The sequence below is a fragment of the Scyliorhinus canicula genome, chromosome 9, assembly GCF_902713615.1.
Source record: "Scyliorhinus canicula chromosome 9, sScyCan1.1, whole genome shotgun sequence".
Classification (NCBI taxonomy): Eukaryota; Metazoa; Chordata; class Chondrichthyes; order Carcharhiniformes; family Scyliorhinidae; genus Scyliorhinus; species Scyliorhinus canicula.
The window spans coordinates 63,571,069-63,593,170 of NC_052154.1; the positions used below are offsets into that span (position 1 = coordinate 63,571,069).

Here is a 22,102-nt window from a genome sequence, read left to right on the forward strand (position 1 = left end):
GGGTGATGTGGACTTTTGTTAATACATACTTTGGGAGCTGTGTAACCTGATTTATGGCTCGATTGACGGGCATGTTGTATTGTTTGTATTTCCTGCTTTTTCTTGACTTTGGTGTGGTTATGTTCTTCTTGCCTTTTATTATATTTGACCCTCTCTACTACTTGGGGTTCTTTTTGTTTTTGCTTTCATATATTCCATTTTCTTTTCAATGTTGTTGTAGTCACTAGTGATGCGTTGTAAGTTTAAGTATGGTTTTATTTATTTTTCTCCAGTTGGGAGTCTCCCTGCTAACTAGGGAGTTAGCTAACCGAAGTGATTTTGGAGGGTTCGCTGCAGCTCATTATAATAGCTTTTTTTTAAAAATGAGTTGAATGTTTGTTTTGTTTGGTTCTGTTAAATGTCGGTTTTAGTCTTGGGATAAGTCTTTGTTTGCCACGTTTTTATTTGTTTTTGGGTGTGGTTACATTCAGTGGTGATGGCATTGTTGGAATAGGGGTTGGGGGTAGCTTGCTGATGGTGTCTGCTGATTTTCGAAACAAGATTGTGATCCTGTAGATACCTAAATGGATCCACCTGCAGGAGCCCAAATTTCTCCTAACTCCTCCAAGCTTGCAAATTGCCTCTCCAAAAACAATCCCTCATCCCTTCCACCCTCTTCACCCATCCTCTAAACCTCACTGGATCAAACATGTGATTCGCACAAATCCGCGTCAGCTTCAAGAGATATATATATATTATATACCCAATTTATTTTTTCGATTATGGTCAATTTATCGCAGGCCACTCCACCTAGTCTGAACATCTTTCGGTTGTGGGGTGAGACCCATGCAGATACAGGGAGAATGTGCAAACTCCACATGGACTGTGACCTGGGTCCTCGGTGTCATGAGACAGTTGACCACTGCGCCACCATGCTGCCCCACCCTCCATTTTAAAGTGCTGCCGAAATTGTCTCCATATCTTCAGCGTGGAGACCATCACCGGTTTCGCTGAATGTTACAGGCAGCACGGTTGCACAGTTGCTTCACAGCTCCAGGGTCCCATGTTCGATTCCCACTTGGGTCACTGTCTGTGAGGAGTCTGCACGTTCTCCCCTTGTCTGCGTGGGTTTCCTCGGGGTGCTCCGGTTTCCTCCCACAGTGCAAAGATGTGCAGGTTAGGTTGATTGGCCATGCTAAATTGCCGTTAGTGTCCGAAAAGGGTTAGGTTGGATTACTGGTTTGCGGGGATGGGGTGGAGGTGTGGGCCTAGGTAGGGTGCTCTTTCCAAGGGCCGGTGCAGACTCGATGGGCCAAATGGCCTCCTTCTGCACTGTAAATTCTATGATTTTCCATAGAAAATAGCAGTGAGGCCGTCACTAATGCCCTTAACCCAACCCCCTACATGACCCCAACTCCATCTGCACCCATACAGCCTCAGGATCCCCGCACCTTCTCAGCATTCGCCACCCAGTAATAATATATTGATCTTAGCAACGCCAGGTCCCTTGACTGACAGTCCCTCTGAAGGATCATCTTCTGAATCCTGGCCCTTTACCACTCAAGGACAAAATTAATCTTTCCACTCCCCCAAAAAAGGTTTTTGGAACAAAAACAGCGAACACTAACAGAAACTGTGGTAAAACATTCATCTTCACTGACTGAGTGAAGCCAAGAACAGAGGGAGATTATTCCACCTCTGTCAGCCATGACCCTACTCACCAAACCCATCAAATTCAGCTTCCGAAGCCTTTCCCAATCGCGAGCCACCAGCAGCCCCCAAATACCTAAAATGAAAACCGGTTAAATGGAACATTTGCACCCCAGATTAGCTCACCTCCCCGGCAAAGTGACTGGAAAACCCTCCCTTTTCTTCCAATTCAATTTATACCCTGAAAAAGCCCCAAAATGCTTCAATAGCGCCATGATATCACCCATTGTGGCGATCGGATCCATCACATACAAAAGAGGATCATCACAGTATCAGGACACCTTGTGTTCCACCCCGCCCAAATAAAGTTAAAATTTGTTTTTTTTTTAAATATGTTTGGTATATCAAAGCATTGTCGACAGTGGGCTGGTTTAGCTCAGTTGACCTAACCGTAAGTTTGTGATGCAGAGCATGGGTTCCATTCCCGTCCCGGCTGAGGTTATTCACAAAGGCTCTGCCTTCTCAAACTTGCCCTCGCTTGAGGTGTGGTGACTGACCCTCCGGTTAAAACACCACCAATCAGCTCTTCCTCCTCAAATGGGAAAGCAGCCTATAGACATCTGGGACTATAGCTACTTTACTGTCTAGAGACTGCAAAGCAACATAACAGTTTGAACTAGCAAGCAAGTTGCACAAGCAGTCCCAAGTTGTACTCTTACAAGATGAACCATGTTATGCTCGATAATTTTGAGTACTTATAACTTTAGCTGCTTGGCTACTAAAGCTTTTTTGAAGTTGTAGTAGTAAAGGTCACTTACTTTATTACACTGTGGTTAGTCTTTTAATGTGCTTATACTTTAATTGTCATTTCAGCTCAGACTTTGCTCGATGCAGACGTACCCAAAACAAAGCACACACCTGTGAAAGTAATCTACCCCAGAAGGGAGTATGTTTCCCCAAAGAGAAAACGCGAAACTGAAATAAGCTTTCAAAGTTCCCCCACAAAAGTATCACCAGGTAAGTTCTCATCATATCAAATAGCTCTGCGAAATAAAGTGGCTGATTCAGCATAGAACACCAGGATTCAGAAACTATTTGAATAATTCTGATTAAACTGCAAAACCTATTTGCTTAAGGCTGGTTTTCAAACCAGTTTTGCATGAAGGCAGTGACGGAACGAGGCATTTTCGTCTCGCAGCTTGTGATGTGAAATAAGCAGTTAGAAAGCGACTTAAGTGTAGATGTTTGGATTTCTGCTGTTAAATGTCCTTAAAGAACTTCATCCTTGTTATAGGACTATCGGAAAAGTAAATTCTAATTGAGCAGATTGCATGCAATATTTTGCAACCTGAGTTCCAGAGACTTTTTTAAAAACTGAATTTACATTTTGGTAGATTTCCAAGCCAAGCTGTGAAAACTTTAGCATATGTAAATATTAATCTTTTTCAATCTGTAATGGGGATCTGAAAATGGACTGTCCTATCTCCGGTTCATATGCCCCAATTAAAAATAAATGTTATTGACCCGAATGAGTGTTGTTCCGTTTTTTTAGGTTTGAGAAATACCAAAGGAAAACGGCAGAGAAGTAATCCATTGGAACCAATTCCAGAACAAACTATCCTTACTGACCAGAACAATAAAAAATGGAAACTTATTGAGCTTCTTTCTCCGAGTGAAACTGAATCTGGATTGCTCTATTCAGGTACCTTGAACAGGACCCATAACTTCCAGATTCTCCAGCATCGCATTTATGGAATAACCTAATGGTGTGCTGGGGAATTCTTCTAGGAAGTTGCCATGCAAGGGTTTACCCGCCAATTGTCCCAAAGCACTAACTTCCCCTGGACAATTGGGCTGAGCTGGAAATCAGCGACGGAAGTGATTTAAATCGCTAACTTCGGGTGGTTCTGCCAGTTTTATCTTGATAGTTATTCCAAAAGAATTTGAAGGAAAAAAAATCACGTCTAACTCCAAATTAACTATTTAAACACCCAGACCAAGCCTCGCATGTGAGACACTGCACGCACACGACCTCCAGAGCCTGCCACCCCACCCAGCTTTTGTTCTAGATTGCCCTACAAGGGGAAAATTTGGTCTACGTTTACTTTATCAATCCCTTTTAGTATTTTATATACCTCAATCCCTCTCATCCTTCTAAACTCCAGCGAGTATGAGTCCCAACTGTTTAATATCTCACCACACGTCAACCTTTTCATCTCCCAAATCAATCTGGTGTACCTCCTCTGAACAGCCTCCAATGCCACCACAGCCTTCCTCAAATAAGGAGACCAAAACTTGACACAATACTCCAGATGCGGTCTCACAAACACCTATACAATTGCAACAACACTTCTCTACTTTTATACTCCAGTCCTTTTGCTATATACGCTAACATTCCATTTGCCTTTAATTACATTCTGTACCTACATACCGACTTTCTGCGATTCGTGAACAAAGACACCCAGATCCGTCTGTCCAGACATATCTTGAATCTGCTTTCCATTTAGATAATTTGCACCCTACTAGTTACAGTTCGCCAGTCAGAGAAGGGCCCATTTATCCTGACTCTCTGCTTTCTTTCAGTCACCCAATCCTCAATCCAGTCTAGTACTCTACCGTGAATCCCCTGCGATCTCCTCTTCTGCATGAGGATTTTATGCGGCACCTTATCAAAAGCATTCTGGAAGTCTAGATATACCACATCCACAGGTTCCCCATTATCCACCTTGCTGGTTACGTCCTCCAAGAAGCAAACAAGTTTGTCAACCATCACTTACACCCATGCTGACAATGATGGATTGAGCTTTGTCTTTCCAAATGTTCAGTTATTTCCTCCTTAATGATTGATTCCACCGGTCTATCATTTTCTACTTTTTGCCTTTCCCTTTATGAATAGGGGCGTCACTTTAGCGTATTTCCAATTCACCGAGACACTTCCAGAATCCAGGCAATTCTAAAATATCATAACCAATGCATCCACCATCTCCACTGCCACCTCCCTTAACACCCTAGGTGCAGGCCATCAGGTCCTGGAAATTTATCTGCCCTTAATTCCATCAGTTTATTCAATACCGTCTCCTGGTGATGGTTATTGCAACAAGTTCCTCTGCATTAACTGTTTTTGGAAAATATTTATTATTTTCTACCATGAAGACAGAGGCTAAATATTGATTCAGTGCCTCTGCCATCTCTCTGTTTCCCATTATTACCTCACCAGTATCGTTCACTAAAGGACCAACATTTATTTTACCTATTCTCTTCCTCTTGTATGTACTTATGGAAGCTTTTGGTATTAGTCTTTATGCTTTATGCTTGTTTTCTTTCATATTAATAATCTTTATTAGTGTCAAGTAGGCTTACATTAACACTGCAATGAAGTTACTGTGAAAATCCCCGAGTCACCTCACTACGGCACCTGTTCGGGTCCACTGAGAGAATTCAGAATGTCCAATTCATCTAACAAACAAGTCTTTCGGGACTTGTGGGAGGAAACCGGAGCATCCAGAGGAAACCCACGCAGACACAGAGAGAACGTGCAGATTCCGCACAGATAGTGACCCAAGCAGGGAATCGAACCATGATCCCTGGCGCTGTGAAGCTAACCACTGTGCTACCGTGGCACCCAATAGTTCACCTTGGCTCTCTTGATTTTATTTTTAGCAGCCTTTTACTAGAACCTTAAAGTTCTCCCAATCCTCCAGCTTATCACTAGCTTTTGCAGTATGGTATTTATTTTTAAGTATATAGCTCCTGCAGAAATATTTTTAATGTAGGTTTGATATAAGCTAAATGTCTTCCGAGATTCTTGTCAAAACGTGAAAGGATATTTCCAGAGCTTTTCTGGAATGCAGTATTTTACTTGCATGCCTTTTATTGTAAGGTATCTTTTTGCAATGCCTTACTAAGCGTTCATTCATGGCCCATCGAGAAACTCGAAACCGACTAAATAGTGCATCTGATTTGTAATTCAAATTTAGCTATGATCTTTTATTGTATTACGAATGTATTTCTGTAGCAGCTTGCCAGAAGTAACAGCAAAAGTTTAATATTCCAAATAGAAATGCTGGCAAGCAGTAGGATTTGAAAATCAGTTGGCAAGAGTAACCTTTTGAATTGGATGTGTTTATGTATTGTAAATGTCAATGACAACCCCTGCCCCCGCCCAAATTACCTGTCTGGGAGACCTCAAGCATTTTTGAAAGCAATCTTATATGAAAGAAACTTTTACCTGTCAGGAAAACAATATATATTTTTTAATTCACTTGTGAGCGTTACTGGCAAGACCAGTATTGTTTGCCCAGCAGAAAATGCCTTTTGAGAAGGTGGTGGTCTGCTGCTTTTCAACGGCTGCAGTCATTGTGCTAAACAGATTTTTGCAGTGCTGTTGTGTAGGAAGCTGCAGGAATTTGACCCAGAGAGAATGAAGGAACAGTGATTTAGTTCCATAACAAGTGTTACGTGACTTGGAGGGACATGGTGGTATTCCCGAAAACCTGCTGCCATTGCCTTTCTAGTTAGTAGAAGATGTGGGTTTAGGAGGTGCTATATAAGAAACCTTGGCAAGTTACTGCAGTGTATCTTGCAGATGGTACATATTTGTACTATGTGGCACTGGCCCTGGAGAGAGAAAATGTTTAAGATGATAAGTGGGCTTTGTTCTGGATGGTGATGCGTTTCTTGCATGTTGTTGAAGCTGCAGACATCCAGGCAACTGAATAGTATTCCATCGCATTCCTAGCTTGTGGCCTGTCAATGTTGGAAATGCTTTGGGGAGTCAGGATGTGAGTCACTTGCTGCAGAATACCCAGTTTTCTGGCTATTCCTTATCAATTGTATTTAAGTGGCTTGTTCAGTTAAGTTTTTCTGATTATCATGGCCCTGCGGTGTTTGGTGGAGAATTCAGCAATGGTACTGGAAAAAGGAAGGTGGTTAGACACTCTTGTTGAAGATAATCATTGCCTGGCACGTGTGGTGCAAATGTTACCTTGGCGCAAGTCCAGGTCTTGCATGGATTGCCTCATTTTTTAAGAACTTGTGATTGGAACTTCAAGCTGCTCAATCATCAGTGAATATGCTCATTTAAGACCTGAAGATGGATGGAAGCAGAAGATAATTTTGGTCTAGGACAGTGAGTGCTCTGAAGAACTCTTGCAGCACTGTCCTGGGGCTGAGATGATAGGAACTGCAACAGCCATAGTCATCATTCTTTTGTGTTTGATATGACTATAGTTGGTGAAGTGTGTTTTTCCCCCTAATTTTCCGTGGATTTTGCTACACCCTGTCACATGCTACCTCAATTTCAAAATCAGTCACTGTCACCTCATCATGTCTTGCCTCTCAAATTCAGCTCTTGAGTCCGTGTTTAGGCCAAGGCCGCAGTGAAACTTGGTGGCAAGTAGTTCCAAAGTAGCGAACAAATCACTAACAAAGTTGCACTGTTGATAATGCGCCCCATCACTTTTGATGATTGAAAGTAAGCTGATGGAGCAGTAATTTTCTGGATTGGGTTTGTCCTGCTTTGTGTGGGCAGGCCATACCTGGGAAATTGTACACTTTGTCTAATATATGCCAGTGTTTGTAGCTGCACTGGAATTAGCTATCATCACTCTCCCCTGCCACAATCTGTGTTCTGTATTAACCAATTCTATCTGAGGCTGGACCAGACTGCTCTCAAACTTGTCCTGAGCTTCAGATCCCATATTTTCTCCAAGACCATCTACTTCCATTCATATAATATCATCCTGTTTAGGCTGTTTAGCACACTGGGCTAAATCGCTGGCTTTGAAAGCAGGCCAGCAGCATGGTTCGATTCCTGTAACAGCCTCCCTGAACAGGTGCCGGAATGTGGCGACTAGGGGCTTTTCCCAGTAACTTCATTTGAAGCCTACTCGTGACAATAAGCGATTTTCATTTTTTCATTTTCATCCATCATTGCCCTTGCCTCAGCCCACCTGCTTTCATCCAGTCTTTATTTTTGTCTTGACATCAATTATTCTAATTCCTCCTGGCCATCTGCCACTCACCATTAACTACTTGCGTTTTAAATTCCACTACGCCTCACTCTTGTCTTCCTCAATGATCTTCTTTAGCCTTATAACCCTAAAAAAAAACTCTTTTCCACAATTCTGGCCTCTTCTGCATCCCCATTGCTCTTCATTTCTTCAAGAGTTGATATGTCTTCAGTTGGCTAAGCTCAGAACTCCCTAAGTTTTGCTACCTTTTCTGTTCTTTAATGCACTTTTCAAACCTACATCTTTGACCTGACCAAGCCCATGTTCACTTGTTTTAATATATCTCATCCTTTGACTTTGTCAATTTTGTTCCAGTAACACCCTTGTCAAGTACCTTGGGATGTTCTACTATGTTAAAAACCCTACATAAATGTTAGCTGTTGGAGTTTCTTGATTGGGTTCAAGGACAGTTCTTGCTGATAAAAATAATTATTATTTTGATTAACCACTGAATGTATTATACTATTACAGCACAACAAGGGGTTGGTGCATCACAGCCATGCAAGTACACTGTTAAAGTGGTAAGTTGTAATCCTGAGTTTCCAGATTTAACATTTCTAATGTGACTTGCATTATTGCATACTGATGGTGCTGTGCATATGTTTTCAGGATGCAAAGGATGGTAGAATTTTCAATGAACAAATCTTTCTTCAACGTGCTGCAAAGCAAAATAAAGGTAAACCACATTTCTGAGCAATGTCAGTTCGAAAAGTGCATTTTGATGGAGTATAGCAGTGGTTTTCAATCTTTTTTGCCCGTGATCCATTTTTACCAACCGGCCGACCTTCGTGGCCCACGCCGGCCGACCTTTGCAACCCACCATTTTACTCTTGCCTTTAATGCGAGAGGTGAACCTGGGTTTATATTCTATAGTCTAGAATAGTGATGAATGAAAAATTACCTGAAAAACCGGCATTATTCTCTCTGGACTTTACAGAGCAGATGTAGAATGTAAGTTTTCCTTAGATGGGTGGTTTACAGCCTGGGGATATAGCCTGTAAATTACAATGCGACGATTTTAGACATAGATGAGGAGGAATTACTTAACTCAAATTATTGTGAATATTTTTAATCTCTAAAATTCACTATCAAAAAGAGTTCTGCAGGCTCAGCCAGTGAGCATATTCAAAACAGATGCAGGAAGACTGAATTGAATTTTTTGTAAAAATCTTCTGTTGGGTCAGCCTGCTGATGTCAGGAGGAGGCGGTGTTTCTCTCTGGCCTCCGGGCTTGTGCACTGATGAGCAGACACACGTGCGCAACATGTCAACATTTTTAAAGCCAGTCGCAGCTGGCAATTTAAAAAAACCGGCTGCTGTGGCTGCTGCACCTGAAGTCACGCGATTAGGAACGTCACGATGGATGGTTCAGTGACCCTCCCGCGGGTCGCGACCTCCAATTTGAAAATGCCTGTAGTATAGAACTAGTAGCAAATTATACGAAGGTCAAGAATAATTAAACATCTCAGACATTCTTTAAATGTTCCACCGTGCACTTGGTCTATTAATCTCCTAAGTGCTCCCAAGTCTCCCCTACCGCCAACAGTAATGGAACAAAATTCCAGACTGTTTGTTCATGTTCAATCTCTTTAATGCAATCCTGACCATCTAAAGATTTTTATCCCCTACCTGGCTCCACTGGCTCAGAGTCACTGCAGGGTGTATCTATCCTTCAATTTTAAATTCATGCTAAATAAACAGCTTGAGGTCTGTTTGTATCCAGTACTTAGCAGGAAAACAAATCTGATCTAGAACATTGCTCATTTTAAACCTGTAGTACTTATGGGCCAAGTAACTCTACTTCCTTTACAGTCAATAACCAGCAAGACCAGTTTCATGCAATCTGTTTGTTAATTACACAAACGAGAACTGCTGCAGTTGTCAGGTTTTTCAGCTGGACAGAAATGTACACTATGGGTGATCAGTTTGTTCCAATTATGGGGTGTAGCATGTCCCAGTGCCATTGATGGTGCCATAGATGATGCCAAACAGAACTGCCACCCAATGCAAGTATCAAATTTGACAACAGCACCAACATCAGGCAAGCGGGTTGGTCCACAGTTGCAATTGCCACAACTTCAGAATCAATGTGGGGATCATTTTTGGTGAAATAGATTGAACATGAGAATTAGGAGTAGACAATATGACATCGACAGCTTGCTTCACCAGTCCGTCTGACCGATCATCAATCTTAACTCCACTTTCTCAGCTTGGTCAGGAAAGCTGGCATGGGACTTTGTCACACTGTGGAAGTGACCTGAACACAGAGTATTTCACAATACCATGCAATTCAATTGTCAATTAAAAAAATAATTATCCTTAATATTTTGTCAAAGAATTGTGAAACATTAAGCTCCTATAAGGCAGATGATTTAAGTGCCATCTTTAGAACTTCAGTTCAGGTAACCTACAAATTTAAAAAGTAACCAAATAATTGAAAATCACTGTGGTGCTAGTTTTAACCATCAGTCCAATTTATGTCAGTGATGTGTTTGATTTTTATTTGCCAGTTGACAAATGGATGAAGTCTCATATGATGGCATTTCTGGGAATTCCAACATGTGTTGGCTTTGGGTTTCATGAAAATACTTACAGGTTAGTGCACTTAAGGTGTGGTTCAGAATGAAAAACATGCCTCTCACTTGTTTTTTCTTCAATTGTTGACCTCAAACCAGTCTAACCAGTAGAGTGTTTTTTCAACTGAAAACCTAATAGCTATAAAGAATTGTAATTAGAATTCTTTTCTAAATTTGTTAACTTTTTTTGAGTAGTAATGGTTTTGTCAGATGTTAGTTTGAAAGAATTACTGACCTTGTAAAAGTGCTGAATTATTAGCAGAGACATCAAATTGTGAATGCTTCATTAACTGTACACGCTATGTTAATTCAGCTCTTCACACTGTTCAGGCCAACACGCTGGTGATGCCTTTAGCGCTGCCTGGTCAAGAATAATTCAGTCAGCATTAATATATTGGGGTAGAATGTGAATTTTGGTCTTTTGCAGAGGTTGGATTGCTGATCATAAGACTGAATTTGCAGGAAAATAGCTAATTTCATAACATTGACTTAAAATATGAAACGGATAGCTTTTAACTTAGCAACAGTAAAATAAATCAATTCTGGGCATAAGATCTTATGAAACAATCAAAACCGTTTAGCAACGAGAATAAAAAGTCAACGGTCTTGGAATTTAGATTGGACTGGGAAAAGAGCATCATATGTTCACAGTACTCCCATCACATGGCCATGTAGATTTATTATTCAGAGAGCGATCCAAAGGGAATGAGGTTTGTTGGCTGTGGCTGAACTGAACATGGCCAGTTAGCTTCATTAAATTCCTGTCTGAAAGGGCAGGACAGTGGCGCAGTGGGTTAGCCCTGCTGCCTCACGACACCGAGGTCCCAGGTTCGATCCCTGCTCTGGGTCACTGTCTGTGTGGAGTTGCACATTCTCCCAGTGTCTGCATGGGTTTCGCCCCCACAACCCAAAGATGTGCAGGGTAGGTGGATTGGCCACGCTAAATTGCCCCTTAATTGGAAAAAATGAATTGGGTACTCTAAATTTTTTTTTAAATCCTGTCTGAAAGCTGTAAGCTGCGTCTAATAGATTCTAGGGTAAAATGATATTGCTGCCTTTGCCTGGTCAACAATAATTTGGAATATATTGTAACAAATATGACACCATGACAACAGATTCGCATCCAACAGATTATAAAAGTTTACACAAGGCAACTTCTCACTGCTTAGTATAGTGTGGAGTACAGCTTTAGTGCAGTGTGAAACCAATTTCTAATGCGAACTTAGTTTGATTGACATCCTGAGCACCTATGACCGAGTATTTTTAATGTTCTAAAGTGGGTGTGCCCTTTCTGTGCTCTCCCAGACATTTAAATATTTACTGGAAGGCCACTGACTTCCACAGCTACCTTTTAATTACATTGCCTCAGATTTTGATTCTTGTGTAGACTTTTGCTGCAGTCTCCCAGTTTCTCCATCTCCTTGCATCAACTCTGTTGATACAGCCTTTCATGCCAGTGTTTCTGATATGTCTTCCTTTTTCCTCAACCAAGGACTCCCAACCGTGATTCACGGGACCCTCGACATGCCAGTTCTATTTCCTACATTTCTACTCGCCCGCACCCCAAACAGCCCAGAATCGGGATAGGGTGCCCTTGTCCTCATCTTTCACCCCACTGACTTTCATACTCAACAGATCATTCTTGCCATCGCCAGTGTGATGCCATCACCAAACACATCTTTCCTCACCCTTTTGGCTTTCTGAAGGAACCATTCCTCCACAGCATCCTAATTCATTCCTCAATCGCTCCAACACCCCCATCCTTTCTCTAAGCACCTTCCCAGGCACTTGCAGACGTCAACTGCCTTTTTACCCTCTTCTCATTGTCTATAATACATAGGAACAGAATTGGGCCACTCAACCCATTGAGTATGCTCTGCCATTCGATCATGGCTGATATGTTTCTCATCCCAATTCTTCTGCCTTCTCCCCATAATCCTTGATCCCCTTATTGATCAAGAACCTATCTATCTCTATCTTAAAGACACTCCGTGATTTGGCCTCCACAGCCTTCTGCGGCAAAGTGTTCCACAGATTCACCACCCTCTGGCTGAAGGAATTCCTCCTCGTCTCCATTTTAAAGGATTGTCCCTTCAGTCTGAGGCTGTGCTCTTGGGTTCTAGTTTTTACGACTAGTGGAAAAATCTTCTCCACATCCACCCTATCCAGGCCTCTCAGTATCCTGTAAGTTTCAATAAGATATCGACATCATGATACATGTGATGTTACGGTATGGGGGGAATTGTGGGTGTTATGGGGCTGTTAGTTGCATATTACTGCTTGTTGCTATACTTGTTATATTTTTATATTTTCTGTAAAAAATTCCAATAAAAATTATTTTAAAAAAAAATATCCCCATCATCCTTCAAAACCCCGAGTACAGACCCAGAGTCCTCAATCACTCCCCGTATGACAAGCTCTTTATTCAAGTGATCATTCTTGTGAACCTCTGCGGGTGGCGCAGTGGTTAGAATTGCTGCCTATGGCACTGAGGACCCGGGTTCAATCCCGGCCCGGGTTACTGTCCGTGTGGAGTTTGAACATTCTCCCACTGCCTGCCTGGGTTTCACCTGCACACCCAAATATTTTTTTTTTACAAATTTATCAAAAAATAAATTCTTGTGAACTTCCTCTGGACCTTTTCTAAGGCCAGCACATCCTTCTATATGGGGCCCCAAACTGCTCACAATACTTCAATTGGGGTCAGGACAGAGCCTTGTACTGCTTCAGAAGTACATCTTGTATTTTTGCCCTCTCAACATGAATGGTAACATTGCATTTGCTTTCCTAACTGCCAACTGAAACTGCACGTTACCCTGAAGAGACTCTTGAACTAGGACTCCTAAGCATGTCCCTTTGTGCTTCTGGTTTCCTAAGCCTTATCCCATTTAGAAAATAGTCTATGCCTCCATTCTTCCTACCAAAGTGCGTGACCGTACACTTTTCCACATTGTATTTCATCTGCCATTTCTTTGCCCACTCTCTTAGCCTGTCCAAATCCTTCTGCAGCCCCCCAGCTTCCTCAATACTACCTGTCCCTCTGCATATCTTTGTAACATCTGCAACAGTGTAAGTAACAAACTTAGCAACAATGCCCCCAGTTCCTTCTTCAGATTGTGAATGTATGTTGTGAAAAGTTGTGGTCCGAACACTAATCCCTAAGGCAAGACCTCAAATAGTCATTCAATATAAAACAGCAACTTACTAATTCTTTCAATATATTACACTGTATTCACTGCTCACTATGCAGTCTCTTCTATGGGGAGACAAACCGCAGATCAGATGATTGGAAGTGTTTTGCGGAGCAATTAGTCCACAAGCATAGTCCTGAGCTTCTAGCTGCCTGTCTTTTATATCTCTGTTCCATTCCCACTCTGCTCTTTCTGTCCTCGATCTCCTACTTTGTCCCGGTGAAGCTTGACAAAATCTCAAGGAACAATACCTCATCTTTCGAATAGGCACTTTTGAACACAACATTGAATTTAAAAACAATTTCTGGTCATAACCTCTCCCTCTGTATTTTCACACAGCAGCTATTAGTGATGATTATGCTTTTCACAAGTGCATGTCCTCTCTACCCATCTTTTGGTCCTATTATTTGTTCCATTGCCATCTCTCTTTGCCTTTCAATCCCATCTCTTCTTATTTAATCTCACCAGCCTTCCACCCTATCACAGACCACCCTGCATGATCTTTCCTCGCCTCCTCTGATTTCTCTGCCTACTTTTGTCTCAATTTTGATGAAAGTTTATCAACTTGAAGCATCAACTCCATTTCTCTAAACTCATACTGCCAGATATGCTGAGTATTTTCAGCATTTTCTTCAAAAATGTACTGGGTGGGAGATTAACTCTGCTTATTGCTCACTGTACTTTGCACTACCAGTCTCAGACTAATCAGATCATATAATTGCAGAGATAGCAGGTTAAAAAGTAGGAAGGTTCCAAGTTCAATCCATGATTTTGCAGGGTTATCTGAACTCTGCGAGAGCAGAAGCAAGGATACTGCATTTGTTTTCTTGTTCCTGAGCTAAGTGGGAGAAGGGAACAATGTCAAGTTACCAAGTTTTAGTTGAATAACCAGTTTCTCTTTAAAAGTACTTTAAAAGTAGTTATGGTTGGGATGTGAGCATCATTGGCAAGACCAGTAATTGCCCATGTCAAATTGTCCTCGAGCAGGCAATGTTGAGTCGGCTTCTTGAAGGGCTGCAGTCCCTATCATGACAGGATCTCCTGAATTTTGACCAAGCAACAGTGAGGGAACAGTGATATAGTTCCAAGTTAAGAGCCAGTTATTCTCATACGTACATAGTTGGAGGTAGGACTGATCATCTGAACAGTTTACCTTTTTAATTTCCCGCTTCCTTTTCCCCCAGTCAAATAGTCTGCTATCTCAGCCTTTCTTGGTTTAATTGTCAAGATGGTGGCTTGGGTAAGTCATTTAGTCTGTCGGTGTATTCACACACCAATATATGTTTTATGTGATCAGTGAGGGACAGAAAGCCAAATGTAGGTTTTTTAACAAATAGGGCAAGAGTAGACCATATGGCCCTTTGAGCCTATCCTGCCTTTTAGTACGGTCATGGCACATCTTGCTACCAGTCTCAGACTAAATAAATCAATTTGAGGACAATTTGACAAGGCCAATTGCTGGTTTGGCCAATGATGCTCACATCCCAAGAATAAATATTTTTTAAAAACTGGTTATCCAACTGAAACTTGGTACCTTGCCATCCCCATGACTGCGTGGGTTTCCTCTGGGTGCTCTGGTTTCCTCCCACTGTCCAAAGATGTGTGGATTGGCCGTACCAAATTGCCGCTTAGTGTCCAGGAATGTGCAGGTTAGGTTAAGTGGTTATTGGGATAGAGCGGGGAAGTGGGCTTGGGTGGAGTGTTCTTTCAGAGGATTGGTGCCGACACGATGGGCCATATGGCCTCCTCTGCACTGCAGGGATTTTATGATATTATTATGTTATACATATTAATATTTTATCAGGTTTATAACGTGAAAGTTAATTTAAACTGTTTGACATGGATTTTTATAGGTTTTTAGTATTCCCAAACTTGGGGAACAGTCTGCATTCAATTCTTGAAAAAACTAACAAACCCTTGTCTGAAAAAGCAGTACTTCAGCTATCTTACAGAATGGTGAGTGTATCTAAAAACATATATTCCTAGTTTAGGTTCAATGTTGTACATTTTAACTAATATAAACTTCCTACTTCATCAGATTGATGTGCTCGAGTACATTCATACGAATGAATATGTGCACGCTGACATTAAAGCAGAAAATATCTATGTGAATCCAAATGATCTAGAACAGGTAGGAAACATTTCTCCACATGAAACAATTTAATCCTTTGCAAAGCTTACCTTTGACCCACAAGCAGTATAGTCAGGAAAATTTCTTCAAAATGTCTAGGGAATCTAATTGTTTTTCAGAAAATCTGAAAAGGACTTCAAGGAGTTTGCATCAATTGTAAAGGAATCAATTGTAATTTTCTTTGATAATAAATATTGGTCTTTGTGACTGGGTGATCCTTGACCTGAAAGCAGTAAACAGGAAGGAAGTTAAGATATGGGCTCTGTGGCCAGGCACATAGCAGAGCTGGAGGCAGAAGGCGATCAGCATACAGATGCAGTCAGTCAGTTGAAAAGGATTTCTGAAGAGCTACACCACTAGGAGAGGGTTCGTCCATGTGTGCTTTGCTGATGAAAACCATATAGATGAAACTTGGGATGAAAGCTGTTGTTGGTTAGGATTCCTAACCTACCCTGCTTGAATAAAGAATAGCATATTGTGGAATATTGTAGCTGTGTAATGCCATGTGTACTGAAGGGAACACTAGTGGTTGTGTAAGATTTAATTGTGGTATTGACTATTTAAAGTGAAATTTACCTTTTTTATTTGAAGTATCTCATGCCTGTTAATTCATATTTAATTTGCGTTGGTTCTGATTCATGTAAGTAGCAGTTTCAAAAAGTGAAATCTTGTTGGGATGGAGTAGGTAAGCTTGAGGAAAGGTTGAACAGGCTATGCCTGTATCCGTTGAAGTTTAGATGATTGAGAGGTGATCTTAGTGAAACATATAAGGTTCTGAGGGGACCTCACAGGATGGGTGCTGAAAACATGTTTCCCCTTGTGGGAGAGGCCAGGAACTAAGGGGCACAGTTCAAAATTAAGTGGTCTCCCATTTTAAGACAGAAATTAGAAAAATTATTTTCTCTGAAGGTCATGAATCTATGGAACGCCCTTCCTCGAGAGTGGTGGAGGCAGGGACAATTAATATTTTTATGGTAGGTAGATTCTTTTTTTTTTTAAATAATTTTTATTGAGAAATTTAGATTTTATACAACATTGACGCACCTTAGTAAAATACCGAAAATAACAATAATATTAACAATCATATACATTCGCCCCATCCCCATGAACAACCCAGCATTTTAACAACAATGCAAATTAACACACTATAAAGTTACAGAATAAACACTACAATAATGCACCCCCCCCCCCCCCCCCCCCCCGGGTTGCTGCTGCTATTGACCCAGTTACCTATCTCTGAGCCAGGAAGTCCAGAAAAGGCTGCCATCGTTTATAGAACCCTTGTATTGATCCTCTCAGGGCAAATCTGACCTTTTCCAATTTTATAAATCCCGCCATGTCACTGATCCAGGTCTCCACACTTGGGGGCCTTGCATCCTTCCATTGTAACAGAATCCTTCGACGGGCTACTAGGGACGCAAAGGCCAGGACACCGGCCTCTTTCGCCTCCTGCACTCCCGGCTCTACCGCAACTCCAAAAATCGCGAGTCCCCACCCTGGTTTGACCCTGGATCCAACCACTTTCGACACCGTCCCCGCCACCCCCTTCCAGAATTCTTCCAGTGCTGGGCATGCCCAGAACATATGGGCGTGGTTCGCAGGACTCCCCGAACATCTGGTGCACCTGTCCGCACCCCCGAAGAACCTACTCATCCTAGTCCCGGACATGTGGGCCCGGTGCAGCACCTTAAATTGGATGAGACTAAGCCTCGCACATGAGGAGGAAGAGTTGACTCTCTCCAAGGCATCCGCCCAAGTCCCGTCCTCTATCTGCTCCCCGAGTTCCTCCTCCCATTTAGCCTTCAGCTCCTCCACTGACGACTCCTCCACCTCCTGCATTACCTTATAGATGTCAGACACCTTCCCCTCTCCTACCCACACCCCCGAAAGCACTCTGTCCATCGTCCCCTGCGAGGGCAGCAAAGGGAATCCCTCTACCTGTCGCCTAGCAAATGCCTTTACCTGCAGGTATCTGAACATGTTCCCCTGGGGAAGGCCAAATTTATCTTCCAGTTCCCCCAGGCCTGCAAACCTCCCGCCAATAAACAGGTCCCTCAATTTGCTGATGCCCGCCCTTTGCCACCCCCTGAATCCCCCATCCGTGTTCCCCGGGATGAACCGATGGTTGCCACCCAGTGGAGCCTCCATCGAGCCCCCTGTTTCCCCCCGATGCCGTCTCCATTGTTCCCAGATTCTTAGGGTCGCCGCCACCACCGGGCTCGTGGTAAACCTCTTAGGGGAGAGCGGCAACGGTGCCGTTACCATGGCACCCAGGCTCGTACCTCTACATGACGCCATCTCCATTCTTTTCCACGCTGCCCCTCCCCCCTCCATCACCCATTTACGCACCATTGACACATTGGCTGCCCAATAGTACCCCAGAAGGTTGGGCAGTGCCAGCCCACCTCCATCCCTTCCTCGCTCCAGGAACACCCTCCTCACTCTCGGAGTCCCATGTGCCCACACAAAACTCAGAATACTGCTAGTCACTCTCCTAAAGAAGGCCCTGGGGATAAATATGGGCAGGCACTGAAAAAGGAACAAGAACGTCGGAAGCACTGTCATTTTGACGGACTGCACCCTCCCCGCCAACGACAATGGCAGCATGTCCCACCTCCTGAACTCCTCCTTCATCTGATCTACCAGCCTGGTAAAGTTATGCTTGTGGAGAGTCCCCCAGTCCCTGGCCACTTGCACCCCCAGGTACCTAAAGCTCTCCCCTGCCCGCCTAAGCGGGAGCCTACCAATTCCTTCCTCCTGGTCTCCAGGGTGCACCACAAACACCTCGCTCTTGCCTAAGTTTAATTTATAACCTGAGAAGGTCCCAAACTCGGCTAGTAACTCCATCACTCCCGGCATCCCTCCCACCGGGTCTGCCAGGTAGGTAGATTCTTGACTAACAAGGGAGTCAAGAATCTATTTGGGGTAGATTGATTATGGATTGGAGGGTATAATCAGATGAGCCGTGGTCTTACTCTTAATTCATATGTTTGCAAGTGGACAATTTCTTCATGGTCGGGGGGTTTACGATTATTGTGATATCTAGGACTGCACAAGAAAAACGGGTAGTATAATTGAGAAGTGGTGGCTGGTTGCTCGGTGGGTTTTTAGCATTTAATTGCCCTGCTGTACAAGGTTTCTTTTTAAATTTTTTGTCTATGCTGAGCTAACAGATCTCGGCCATTGCAAAGAATATCAACAGAGCTGGCAAAGTTGTGAATGGTCTTCTTTGTTTCTTCTTATTGGAAGTATGTTCGTTGAAGATGTCTTTCATTTTTGTTGCAATGCTTAACTCAATCACACAACCTACATGTGCTCCCCAATGAGGCGTGCACAAGTGATGGCCCCTCTGATGGGAAGAATTTCATCACCATGGATCCATCAAACATCTTCGAAGATAATGCTGATCTGCACTGACTATTTCACCCAGGTGCTGGAAAAGTTGAACTCTCATCACCAAAATGGTTTCTCCAGCTCAGACGACGCACAAGTGAAGAAAATGTGTCTTGGTGCCACCAGCAATGGTACTTGGCATAAAATGCACTTGTGGCTTAAGTGAATGATCTATCTCTGATTAAATTAATCATCACCTCTACAAAAACAATAAATAAAACATTTCATGCAGGGACATTTATTGGTGCCTCTAGCCAAGCTGTTCCAGTACAGCTACAACATTAACATCTACTCGGCAATGTGGGAAATTGCCCAGGTGAGGCGAGAATGACTGCCCTTGACATCAAGGTGGCATCTGACTGATTGATTGTGGCCCGAGCAAAACTAAAGTCGGTGGGGGGGGGGGGGGGGGGGGGGGGGGGGGGGGGGGGGGGGGGGCTCTCTGGTCAGTCATTTCAGTCCCAGGACATTGCTGCAGGAGTTCCTTGGGGTAGTGTCATAGGTCCAACCATTTTCTGCACCATTTGCTGCAACTTCAATATTGAAGCAGTCCATGTCCAAATGCAGAAAGACCAGGGTAATATCTATGCTTGGGCAGACAAGTGGAAGGTAACATTCACACCACACAAGTGCCAGACAATGACCATTTCCAATAAGAGAGAATCAAACCAATCACCCTTTGACATTCTGTGCATTATCATCACTATCAACATCCTGGGGGTTACCATAGACCAGAAACTGAACTGGATTAGCCAGAGAAATACTGTGGCTGCAAGAGCAGGTCAGAGGCTAGGAGTTCTGTGGCAAGAACTAAACTCCCCAAAGTCTGTCCACAATCTACAAGTCAGGAATGTGATGGAGTACTTGCCTTTTGCCCAGATAAGTGCAACTCCAAAAACACTTCCAGAAGCTTAACACCAACCAGGACATAGCAACCCATTTGATTAACACCCCATCCACCATTTTCAACAATCAACTCCTCCACTGTGACGCACAGTGGTGCGCTGCAGGAACTGACCAAGGCTTTTTTTTTAAAATAATATTTTATGAATGTATTTGAAATTTTTTACAACAGTAACATAAATAATATCATTAACATGATAAAATAAATATTTCCCCACCCCCCCAGCCCAATCTTCACGCACCTCAACCACACAACAACAATCCGCCTGGCGAGACCCCCCCCCCCCCCCCCCGCCCTCTTTTGGAATACTGTACTGACATTTTAATTTTCCCCGAGAAAGTTGACGAACGGCTGCCACCTCCGGGAGAACCCTACCGTTGACCCTCTTAAGGCGAACTTTATTTTCTGGAGACTGAGAAACCCAGCCATGCATTAACCCAGGTCTCTACACTCTGGCTTCGAGTCCCTCCACATTAACAAGATCCGTCTCCGGGCTACCAGGGTGGCAAAGGCCAAGACGTCGGCCTCCTTTGCTCCCTAAACTCCTGGATCTTCCGACACTCCACAGATCGCTACCTCTAGTCTCTGCACCACCCGTGTTTTTTATTTGGTTTGGCAGCAAAATCCTGCCAAAACCCTCAAAGCTTCGGGCATGCCCAAAACATGTGGACATGATTTGCTGGGCTTCTCGCACACCTGTCCTCAACCCCGAAGAACTTACTCAACCTAGCCGCTGTCATGTGTGCCCGGTGGACTACCTTCAATTATATCAGGCTAAGCCTGGCGCATGATGAGGTATTAACCCTGCCTAGGGCATCTGCCTATAGCCCCGCCTCTATGTCTCCTCTTAGCTCATCCTCCCACTTGCCCTTAAGCTCCTCCACCCTCCGTCTCCGAAAGCTCCTGGTAAATATCCAATACCTTCCCCTCTCCCACCCAGGTACTGGAAACTACTCTATCCTGTATCCCCTGCGGTGGCAGCAGCGGAAAGGCCGGCACCTGTTTTCTCAGGAAGTCGCGCACCTGCAAATACCTAAAACCATTCTCTGCTGGCAATTTAAATTTATCCTCCAAGGCTTTCAAGCTGGGAAAGATCCCATCTATAAATAGATCGCCCATCCTTCTAATTCCTGCCCTCTGCCAACTCCGGAACCCGCCATCTAGCCTACCCGGTACAAACCTGTGGTTATTATAAATCGGGGTCCAAATCGATGCTCCCTCCACTCTTTTACTCCTCCATTGTTCTCCAAGCCGCCACTACCACCGGGGTGGCGAGAACGGCAGAGGTGCCGTTACCAATGCTCCCAGACTGGTGTCTTTACATGACGCTGCCTCCGTCCGCTCCCATGCTGACCCCTCCCCCACTACCCACTGGCAATTACCCGCCCAGTGGTAATTGCAGAAGTTCAGCAGTGCCAAGCCACCACCACCCCCGCCCCCCCCTGCCTCCCGACTGCGCTCCAGCAACACTTTCTTCACTCACGGGGTTTTACTCGTCCACACAAAGCCCAAAATAATCTTATTCACCCGCTTGAAAAAGGCCTTGGGATGACGGTGGGGAGGCACTGAAAGACAAACAGAAATCTGGGGAGGACCGTCATTTTGACGGTCTGTACCCTCCCCGCCAGTGACAGCGGGAGCATGTCCCATTGCTTAAAGTCCCCTTCCATTTGTTCTACCAACCAGGATAGGTTTAACTTGTGCAGTACCTCCCATTTCCGGGCCACCTGGATTCCCAGATATCGCTACCATTCTAAGCGGCAGCTCTCCCAGTCTCTTTTCATGTCCTCTTGCCTGGATTGCAAACATCTTGCTTTTCCCCATATTCAATTTATACCCTGAAAAATTGCCAAATTCCCCCCAAGATTCGCAATACTTTCCCCCATCCCCTCCATAGGGACCACAATGTACATGAGCAGGTCATCTGCATAGAGCAAGACCCGTGCTCCACCCCCCCCGAACCAGCCCTTTCCAGTTCCTAGAGGCTTTTAATAGCATGGCCAATGCCAGTAACGGCGAGCGAGATTCTCACATCGGGAGACTAAGTGCCGACGCCGGAGTGAAAACCGGAGTGTTTCACTCCGGCGTCGGAGGCCGCTCCTCGCCCCCTATTCTCCCACCCCTGGAGGGCTAGGAGCAGCGCCGTGTCATATACGCGCGCCGGGCCTTGGCGCCGCGTAAAAGCGGCGCTGCGTAAATTACGCGCCGCTGACGTCACCTGCGCATGTCCAGGTTGGCCGGCGCCAACCCGCGCATGCACGTTTGCCG

The 22,102-nt window shown here is 43.8% G+C and overlaps 1 protein-coding gene across 4 annotated transcripts in view; it reads left to right on the forward strand.

Moving 5' to 3' along the window:
- LOC119971354 (inactive serine/threonine-protein kinase VRK3-like) overlaps positions 1–22,102 on the forward strand; it is an 82,364-nt gene that overhangs the window by 34,053 nt on the left and 26,209 nt on the right. For all 4 annotated transcript variants that reach the window (XM_038806773.1, XM_038806776.1, XM_038806775.1 and 1 more), the window contains exons 3-9: positions 2,503–2,646; positions 3,182–3,331; positions 8,112–8,161; positions 8,250–8,316; positions 10,150–10,234; positions 15,260–15,362; positions 15,445–15,537. In XM_038806773.1, the coding sequence (XP_038662701.1) occupies positions 2,503–2,646; positions 3,182–3,331; positions 8,112–8,161; positions 8,250–8,316; positions 10,150–10,234; positions 15,260–15,362; positions 15,445–15,537 (692 nt within the window). The remainder of the gene's footprint in view (positions 1–2,502; positions 2,647–3,181; positions 3,332–8,111; positions 8,162–8,249; positions 8,317–10,149; positions 10,235–15,259; positions 15,363–15,444; positions 15,538–22,102) is intronic.